This window comes from Agelaius phoeniceus, chromosome 4 (genome assembly GCF_051311805.1).
Source record: "Agelaius phoeniceus isolate bAgePho1 chromosome 4, bAgePho1.hap1, whole genome shotgun sequence".
In the NCBI taxonomy this organism is placed as follows: domain Eukaryota; kingdom Metazoa; phylum Chordata; class Aves; order Passeriformes; family Icteridae; genus Agelaius; species Agelaius phoeniceus.
In genome coordinates, this window is record NC_135268.1 from 31,693,932 (window position 1) to 31,703,936 (window position 10,005).

At 45.1% G+C, this 10,005-nt stretch overlaps 1 protein-coding gene across 1 annotated transcript; it reads right to left on the reverse strand.

Moving 5' to 3' along the window:
• Window positions 1-5,334: 5,334 nt before the first annotated feature.
• On the reverse strand, window positions 5,335-9,687 carry SFRP2 (secreted frizzled related protein 2). The gene is made up of 3 exons (XM_054633471.2): window positions 9,005-9,687; window positions 8,290-8,370; window positions 5,335-6,892 (listed from the first exon to the last, which is right to left on the reverse strand). Exons 1-3 carry the CDS (start codon window positions 9,495-9,497, stop codon window positions 6,588-6,590), a joined length of 879 nt encoding a protein of 292 aa, XP_054489446.1. The 5' UTR covers window positions 9,498-9,687; the 3' UTR covers window positions 5,335-6,587.
• Between the last annotated feature and the right edge of the window lie 318 nt (window positions 9,688-10,005).

The window sequence follows — 10,005 nt, forward strand, 5'->3', positions numbered from 1 at the left end:
GAAGGATGCTAATGTTCCTAGCAAGGATGTTAATCTTCCTAGCAAGGTTTCTAAAGTTTAGTTTTGAATCGAGGGACTGATTTCCCTGCAGTGTTTTCTTGTGAAGGCAGAGCTAGCTTTAGAATTCCAGAGGTACCTTATGAATTTACAAAGTCTGTTTCTGTGGGGAAGTGAAAGATGTCTTATTTCAGCTCTTCAAGTAAGTATCATATTCTAGTCAAATGTTGAAACCAAAGAGTAAAGACAAATTCATCATTTCGCATGTGTCGGATAGATTATAACACCACTACTTGCTAATATTTTCAGCAGTCTAGGTCCCATTTCCAAAATCCCTGGGTGCCCCAGGTACATTAAACTCTCTAAGGATGTCTTGCAGCCAGATTTTGAAATATATGTGGGTACCTCACAAAACAGATAAGCATCTGTAGGCATCTAACAGGATTTAAAATGCCTTCTTACGTTGTTTCCAACAAAGTTATTTTTTTTCCTCCTTCTGTTGTGTAAGTTACTGTAAAAATCAAAACCTAAGAATACTTTTGGAATCTTTGAACTTGTGCTTTAGTAGATGCTTTTGAAAATCCATCTCTATTTAAAACTCCCCATTGTGTGAAAAAAAACCCCAAACAACCCGCCATTCATATCACTGGGATGATTGCAGTGCTACAGATCACAGAATGTAAATGTGACAACTTTTCCCAGCTCAAGGAATTCAGCATCTGAAGGTAACAGGCTGTGTGAAGAGGAGAATAGATTATCTTCAAATTATTTTTCTTCCCTAGCTGAAAACAAATGATTAAACTTCCTAATTCTTCAATATGGTGAATTTTCTTGTCTTTCCTGATTCTTTTTTTAGGGACAGTTGCCCTAGTTCCTGAAATTCTACCTCTCAAAACGCTTTTGCCTTACCTGTTACAATTAAGCTATTGTTTTTCATAGGAAAGTGGCCTGGCTTAATTCAGATTTGTGCCTCAGAGTAAACTGAAATGATTAATAGCTCTGTGTGTGCCTAATGATGTGAGCCCTGCAGCCACTAAAGCACCTGTCTCAGGGTGTAACCAGCCTGGGTTCCCTATGGTGCATGGCTGCAGATTCACATAACAAAAAAGGCAATTAGACAATGTTAGGGATTTGAATTTAACTAACAATGCAGGGAAATTACCAGGGAAGGATTAGTTATCTCTTGCCTGATAAAAACAGGTATCTCTGGAAAACTTTTTAATTGTCCTTCCATAGCAGTTCCATATGGAAACTTATGTCTAATGAAGACTGTCAAGGTTAAGCTCTGAAAATAAAGATCTGGAAAGCTGAAAGTGTTCTTAAATTAGCATTTCTGCTACCTTCTTAGATCAGTCCTAAATCTGCCAGTTGCTGCTAGTTTTGGCCATGCCTCTAATGGCAATCTGTTGTGTCCAAGCAGAAAATTCTCCACAACTCCAGCATCATTTTGTGGTCTGAAAATGACTCCAAAAGGATGATCTGCAGCATCTGGATTTTGAAAGAGCTGCATTAATAGTATTGCCTTATTGTGAGTCTTAGAAGGTATGTAAGTTCTTTCTTGTGTCTGTCCTGTAAGACGCTGTGCATACCTCTGACTTGTGCTGGTCCTTCTGGCTGGACAGCTGCTCTGTGTGTGTGTGGTGATTGGTTTTGAAATTTGCTCCATCAGCTGCTGCACAGTGCAGCTTTCTGTGTTGGTTGGTTATTTTGATCAGTTGTGAGAGCAATGGGCTGGCTGGCTGATTGCTGAGGTGTTCCTCCTGGCTGGGTGACAGGCTTGCTGGCTGACCCCAGCCAACTGGCTTTAACTCCAGTGGGGGATAGCTGCTAATATTTTCCAAGGCATCTAGGTGATTTAGGAGCCCATGGCTCACCCTGAAAGCAGTTGATGCATTTGGAAAATGTTACAGTATTAAACTCACCCCAAAGGGATAAAGTGGGGGCTAATTTATGTTTGCAAGAGAGCTTGGGGTCTTGGATTCCTGTGATGTGAATATCTTGCACTCTCCTCTTCGTACGGAGGCAAACAAGATCCATTCCTGTGGTTGTTTCACCAGACAGTCAGGCTGTGCTAAAACTACATCTGCTGATAAGAAAGCAACTTCTAGATAAATCATATAGGCAGGTCTCTGAAGCCTAGAAATAAGAACTTCTGGCTCCAATAACAAAAGCCTGGCTGCCCAGCCTTAGGAAGGCTGCCTACTGCTCTGGTAGCCATCAATCCATCGCTCTTCCTGTGGCACGGCCAACTGTGACTGTGTGACCAAGGCTGTCAGAGCTGGTAGGTTTGGTGGGGATGGCAGTGGGCTGTCAAAACAGCCAAAGCCAAGTTGCTCTGCTGGCTGCAGGGGAGGTGCTCTAGTCCCAGCAGGCACCTAGGGGACAATGTGGTGGTCCTTTTCTGAGTCTTGGTGGCTCTGCTCTTGGTTGATACCCTTCATGGCTGAAGAGAGGTAGAGACATCTGAAAGAGGGATGAGAGAGGCACTTCATGGCCCAAGATTGGAGAACAAAGGGTTATAACAACAGGGAGATGTGTAGGAGACCTGGTTACCAAGGAATTGTGTGTTCTACCTGTTTATTCTTCATTTTTGCTCACACATTCCTTAAATATCTTTATATTCTCCTGCTGCAGAATAGGTATAGTGGCCTGAGCCGACCAGCATGTGTCTGTGATGCTCCTTGTGGCAGCTAACTGCCCTTGTGTCCTCAGAGAAAATAATTAATTAAATTTACATGTCTCTTACTGGATTTTCTGCATGGGTCTTTTTAAGTCTTGGGCTGGTCATCAGGATTTTTGTGGCTTGTGTGTAATACTGCATGAGTTCTTTAATAAACCATTCTGAGGGCAAAAGTGTCTGTATGAGAGGGTAAGAGAGGGGCTGGGTGGCTTCTCTGTGAGTGTCTGAAGTGAATGAGAAGTGAGGGAGAAAACAAAAGATTAAGAAATAGTTAAAGGATAAAGAGAACTATCAACAAGAAAGAAAGGAAAATACTGAGGAATATTGCTGATGGGTTTTAAATTTAAATTTGGGCAGACATTTTCTTTTACACACTTGAGGGGAAGAAGTTGGAGGGACACTTGGTTGCTGTTATGCTTTCAAATTATAATCTAAGTGCTGCCTTGATTATACATCATTCTGATTGCTGTGGTCTAATGATTAGAGCATAAAACTTGGAGGAAAAAAATACTCTGTTTTTCTTGACTGTAAAAGACTTGCTGGGTGGTTTTGAATGAGTTATTTCATTTCACTGTTCCTCATTTTCCTAATCTACAAAAGGATATTAACGCCTATTTTTGTGAAGGCAGTCTGAGAAACGAAATGGAAAATTCTGTATAAATGTCAAGTGTCATTATTATTGTTCTTAAACTAATCCATTGTAGTCAGCTGCTTTTATAGTTTTTATGAAAGCAAATACAATGGAAGCTACATAATTGGCTGCATAAAAATGTTGTTTTATTTAGAAAAAGACAAAAAGTGTCTGAAAAAATGCAGCAGTGGGTTGCCTTTTTTCATCAATTGCAAAAAAAAAACTTTGTTAGGAGTGGACTATACCAGGTAATAAAGTTCCTCTGAAGTATATGTGACACAATTATGAGAAGTAACAGGCTCTGATAATTTTTGTTATATGTTTGGCTCACTATTTTCCTGGCACAGTCAAAGATTTTCAGTTATTTTTGAGCAAGTAAGAATAAAAATGTATGTGTTTACTTCTTTGCCAGTATCTGAGAGGTGAAGTTTCCTCAGGCTTTAAAATCCTAATTTTCAGTTGAATAGTTTGCGATGTCTGGGATTTACACCACTAGAAGCTGTACAACAAACATTGACACTTCTTGGTGAGGCGGATATGACCCATCTTTAAATACAATACTGTTAGAACAAGGTAATGGAACTTTGTGAAAAGATGAATCCCATTACTTTTCACATTTGCCTAAATCCTGTTTATCTGAAAGGCAATCCTACCCCTGTCTATTCACCTCGAGAGTGGACAGTGCCAGTGATTCAGCCAAGGGCCACAAGCAGAAGGCTTTATCAGTAGGGCATCTGTATGGCAGGGTGCTCTTAATCCAGGACGCTGATTATGCTAGCAAAATTGAATGTTTGCCAGTTAAATTTGTTCTCCTTCTCCTGAATTCGTCCTGATATGAACAGGATTTTGCTGGTGTAGCTGTGTTTATGTTGTGAAGGGGAATGTGATATGAGGTTTTTCTTTAAGACAGGGCACTTTTGATCATAGGTGGTATGCTTTATGCATTTAAGTAATTTGGCAAAAGTCTGTTATACGGTCTTGGCCTTAACATGACCCCAGAGTGAGTAACTTGTGACCTGTCTGTCCTCATCAGCATCAGTACTGCTGCCTTCCAGGACAGCCTAATTAAGATAATTTTATGGCTGCTGTAGGACAACTTAGTATCTGTAAGGCAGGCTGTGTGCAACAGTCCTGGCTGCTCATTTTCAGTCCCCAGTGCCTGCATTGCAGCAACCTCCTCCTCAAAGTGCTTTCCTCTGTGGGGCACACATGCCTGTTTTCTGCAGGTTCATCTTCAGACAGCTCCTGAAGAGTGAGCTTGCTCCCTCTAAGCCCAAGGCTGTTCAGGTACAGGCATTACATCATATGCTGAGCAGAATGGGTAGAGTGATAAAACACCTGAATGCAAATGGCTCTGTAAGATGATGGACAGAGTGCTGGTGTTAGAATAATTACATGAAAAGAGTCAAATCTATTTCCTGGTAAGTCAGGTTCATTCAGAAGAAAGGTTTTAATGACATTTCAGCAAGGTATTGGCCTTTAAATACAGATATCGTTTCACAAAATAATTAAGAGTCAGTTTGAAATGGGGATTTTGTTTGGTGATTAGTTACTTTTTTCCCTTTTACATTTTTTTAAAAAAAATTGTACTTTTGAGGACATTTATGAGGATTGCTCTTTTCTTGCATGGTCAGCATCCTACCACTGTTTGTACCAGTTATAGTGAATGCATTAAGACTGTGGGAGAGGGCAAATAACTCATTTTTCTAAAACGGTGTACATGCTGGATCTTTCCTTTTCATCTTTTGATCCTGATGATGAAAAATTACACAAAATTTATTAAAATAATGGAATTTTCATTTTACAGAAAAGTCTAGTGTTGGATTTGTATTCTGTCAGTGAAGAGTTAACATAAAATGTTCTTGGGAATATGGGACTGCTCATGGGGCTGTCAGTGAAGCTATGAAGAATTTTCTGTGTGTAAAAGCACTGGGAAGCAAGACTATTTTTCAGGGTAAGTACAATAAAATTCAGGTAAAACTCTTCATCAGAAAACGTTTGTAAGAAAAATGCTGAAAAACATTCATTTAGTTACACTATTAGGTATCTTTTATTTTCTTTCTCAATAAGTATAGTGAGTGTACATACAAAAAAAATGCCTTGCTCTACCATTATTCTGAATTGCAAGTAGCAAATGACATTTCCCTCCTTAATATGTCTTTTTCAAGAAATGGAAAGATGGATTTAATTTTTAAGACTGTGGTCTCATTACAATTCCATGTCAGGAAAGTCCTCTGAGAAGATGAGAAAATGCAGGCAGTCGAACAAAGGAGCCACATGAAAAGAAGCCTCATCTCCAAGAGCTCAACAGACACATATTCAAATGAGCTGACTGAACCTCAGTCCTGTGTCTTTTGGGCTCATCTTTGGGGAAATGAGGTCCACTACAGATTTTCTGATTGCATCACTAGAGGCTTCCTTGTGCTTTTCTACTGGTCACTTAGGGTGGAATGACAAATTCTGCTTTGCCATGACAAAGTCCAGTTGGACATCTTTCTCCCAGTTCTCCCAAAATGGATTAAAGTGATACAGACAGAGACAATAAGTAAACTATGATGTAAAGTTTATATACAAGAATATAACATTTATCTGGAGTATTTACAAGGTTAATTAAAGCAATATTTTACAACTCTTTCAGATTAACCACTAGGTATATTACAGTTAGGCTACAGATGGTTTAATTTGCAAAACAATTAAACAAAAAAGGTGGATTCAGATCAACCAGCTCCAAAACTTGTTCTTTTTTTTTTTTTTTCTGAGAGAGGGCTCAGACTTGTGGAAAATAAAAAGTGAGGATGGTTAATATACTCTTACTGGTGCCTATGTATCACATGCAAGAGTCGTAAGGTGACCTTTCCAGCGCTGGTGCGGGTGGGAAGCGGTGTCAGCGGTGACAGCCCAGCCGCGCGCTTGGCTCTCTCTGCGGCCCCTGCCGTGCCACCACAAACATGCACACACACAGAGAAGCAGCAAGATAAATGAACCAGCATTACCAAAACCAAGAGGGAAAGACCCCAGAGCAAAGTCACATTTGCAACCATAAAAAAACCCCAAGCTTTAAGCGAGATACTTTAATGCTTCCCAAAAATAGTCATTATGGTTTTTTTTTTATTACATTTTAAACTATGTACAAAAACTGAGGGGTTCTTCCCCTCTCGGGCAGCTGTGCCTCGTGCCCATGGCATCTGGAGGCTCACAGGGGCCAAAGCAGGAAGGAGCTGGAGGCCCAGAGAGCTTGGGACAGGGGTGGCTGCTGGAGGACAGCCAGAGCCGAAGCCACTAACACTGCAGTTTGCGGATGCTGCGGGAGAAGCGCTTGAACGCCCGCTGCCCCTTCTGCCACCGCTTCAGCGAGGTGATCACCAGTTCCCCAGCCTGCTTCTGCCCCATCACCAAGTAGGGGACGTTGATGTCGTTCATCTCATCGCAGGTACACTGGAGGCCACCTTTGAGCCAGAGCACTATCTTCCTCAGATCTCTTTCTGTCAGCCCATTCAGCTTGTAGATGGTTTTGCTCTTTGTTTCAGGGGTGATCTTGGTATCCCCATTGATGTAGGCAATCTCCTTCACTTTTATCTTCAAGGCTAATAGAGCGAGGGGAGGGGGAAGTGGGGAGAGGGAGAGAGATTGAGAGGTTTTTTTCCCATTAGTGCACATAAAGAGGACCTGGGGAGGGAGGTGCTCTATTGCTAATTAAACTGTCAGGGCTGACAGAAGAGGCAGCAGGTGGCTCCATTTCTAAAGCCACAAAGGGCATGCAAGTCATTTCGGTTTGAATCAACCTTAGGGTTGAGGTTTTTTTGATTTCTTTTCTCCTCTTTCCCCTCCCCCTCTCTCCCCTTCCTTTCTAAATTAATATTTTTTCCAGCTTTTCTCCTGTTTGCAGCAGAGAGAGGGCAGGTTTGCTACACTAAGCAGAGCACTGTTTTTTTTTACTGGGAGAGGGCAGCTTTCCTGAAAGTAGCGTTTGAAGGGGAGGTGGGGAGGCAAGTACCTAGACCTAATCTGAAACCTGATCTCTGCTGCAGCTCAAAACTTCTACACTTAATTTATTAGGCTGGAGAGGATTTTAGGCAAACCTGTAAGGAAATGATATTTCACATGCATTGTTTTTTTGAAAGAATAGATCCCATGGAGGGCAAATTGGTCCAACAGCTGCATTCGATTTGGTAAAATAACTAGGAGGGGGTTACAGGGCTCTGTAAGAAGCTGTGGGGCATGTTTAGCTTTAGGAGGATTTATCTGAGTGCAATTTGCCGGGCCAAAACTATTGATTGTTTTAGCAATTATGTCCCACAATCATAGTTTCAGGGTTTGGGTGGGTTTTTGTTTGCTTTTTTTTAAAGAAAGACTTTTGAATTGTTGTAGATACTTATACTACAAATCTGTTTCCAGGTATTAAACACTGACCTATTGTAAAAGGATTCCCCTCCTTATTCCTTTTTGCTCTTGAAATGCTAATGTGTGGATAATGTGTCCTTCAGTTGTCTGTGTTGAAGAGGCTTTCTTGTCCTCCTCTAACCCCAGATCTTCCCATTAAGTTTATATCCCCAATTGTCTGTGCATTACCTTCTCTGTCAAATGATATATAGAGCTTCATTCTTAATCTGCAGAGAGAGTCTTTCTTACGATACACTGAGATTGGTCATGCAGCTCTGTCTCAAACATCTAAATGAAGCTTTGCTCTACTTCTCCCCAGGCAATAGTCTGCATGAAAGATTCTCTTTTTTTTTTTTCCCTCTTTTTACTTTCTATTGGGTTTGCCAGCAGCATCCACATAAAAGAGCACTACTTCAAAACAGTAAACAGAAAAGAATGATAAAAAGGGCTACTTTTTACTCCAAGGTGGAATTCTGTGTTTCATGACCCGACGGTCAAAGCCCTGCCTTTATTCAGGCACATCTCTTACTGACTCCACTGGGAGCTGTACCTGATCCTCGACTCTCAAGTTTCAAGCGAGAGGAGCTCTGCTTCCACTTACCAAAGTCGTTTTTGCAGAGGTTTTCCACGATGTCATTATCATCTTCATTTTTGTTTTTGCAGGCATCACAGACCTTGGGTGCTGCAAATGCAAGCAACAGTCCCCGTCAGACCCGGGGAGAAAGGAACAGCAGGTGGCGTTGGGAACCCTTTGGGAAACGCCAGCTTTCCATCCCTTCACCCCAGAGCCTGCTCCTTCTCCCCCCAGCCCCGAAGCTGCCCGAGCACTTTGTCCCGCCTTTACTGCGGCAGACCCGCTACAGGGGTCACGGTGGACTTTTAAGGTCACGCCTCAACCAAAAGTTTTTGTTTTAGCGGGTAAAAAAGTACAAGGGGAGTGGGGAGGGAGGTCGGAACACGACACAGAGCACCCCAGCTCCGCGCTACAGCGATGACTCTCGTACAGGGCCATCGGCCCTCTGGATGCCGCGCGGCTCCAGCGCCGAATCCCAGACCTTTTCTGTGAGGATGGAGATGGGCGCAGGCCGATGACAGCTCCCCGACGGTGCCTGCGGTTTCCCCGGGCCCCTTGGAAAAGCCTCCCTGAACCTGGTCTGCGGCCACCTCCCCGGTCCCCCCGTCCCGGAGCCCCGGGGCTGTAGCTGAAGGCAGACGCCTTCGTTCCCCCGTGGAGAGCCGCGAAGGGACCCCGCTGTCGGGGCGCCCCGTCGGGGTAGATGCTGCCGCTGCGGGGGGACCCGGCCGCTCCCTCTTACCTTCCCTGGTGACGGGGAGGATGTGGTCGCTGCTGGCCAGCGGGATGCAGAGGTCGTTGTCCTTGGGGAAGCGGCTGCAGTCCAGCATGTCGGGCCAGGGGAAGCCGAAAGCGGACATCACCGGGGCGCAGCTCTCCTTCACCTCCTCGCACAGCGAGTGGCAGGGCTGGATGATCTCGTCCAGGTCGTCGATGCAGACGGGGGCAAAGAGGGAGCAGAGGAACTTCCTGGTGTCGGGGTGGCACTGCTTCTGCACCAGAGGGATCCAGGTGGACGCCTGCTCCAGCACCTCCTGCACCGTCTCATGCCCCAGCAGGTTGGGCAGCCGCATGCTCTGGTACTCGATGCCCCGGCACAGCAGCATCGGGGCGGGGATGGGCTTGCAGTTGGAGCGCTTGTAGGAGAAGTCGGGCTCCCCGAAGGGGAAGAGCCCGGCGGCCGAGCCCATGCACTGGGACGCCAGCAGGAGCAGGGCGCAGAGGCGGCGCTGCATTTTGGGGCGCGGAGGAGGTGGAGGGGGGGCTGGCGAAAGGCTCGGGGGGCCGGGGTGACGGGGCGGGCGGCGCGACGCTACCTCAGCCGCAGGCAGCGTCCCCCAGCCCGGGCTCCGGCTGCCAGGCGGGGACGGAGAGTCTGAGCGAGATGCTGGGGCAAACGGGAGTTTTCTGGATTTTTTTGTATGCAAATAGCAGGGGGAGCGGGGGCTGGGAGGAGCCTGGTGACAGCCATCCAGAAAGGATTGGTCACTACTTTCTCGGTCTGCTTTTGCTCAGGGGGATTGTCTTTTGGCAGGAAATCTTTGGAAGGAACATTACCGTGCGAGCGCGGAGAAGGAGGGAAAGATCCCGGCGAACAAAGAGCCCCGAGGAGCTCCTGTGCCGGGCAGGGGCTGCGGGGAGCTGGAGGTGAGCTCTGCCTCTGGCACAGCTGCTGCGGAGCCGCCGCGCTCCCCCCGGCACCCCCTGCCCGCGTTTGGAGTTCTCGCTGCCAGCGGACGGGAG

Excerpts from the sequence above, each read along its gene's own strand:
- SFRP2 (XM_054633471.2), bottom strand. The coding sequence starts at position 9,497 with ATGCAGCGCCGCCTCTGCGCCCTGCTCCTGCTGGCGTCCCAGTGCATG. Across the intron at positions 8,371-9,004 it reads CCTCCCCGTCACCAGGGAAG|CACCCAAGGTCTGTGATGCC; the intron begins GTAAGAGGGAGC and ends TTGCATTTGCAG. Across the intron at positions 6,893-8,289 it reads CCTCTGCAAAAACGACTTTG|CCTTGAAGATAAAAGTGAAG; the intron begins GTAAGTGGAAGC and ends TCGCTCTATTAG.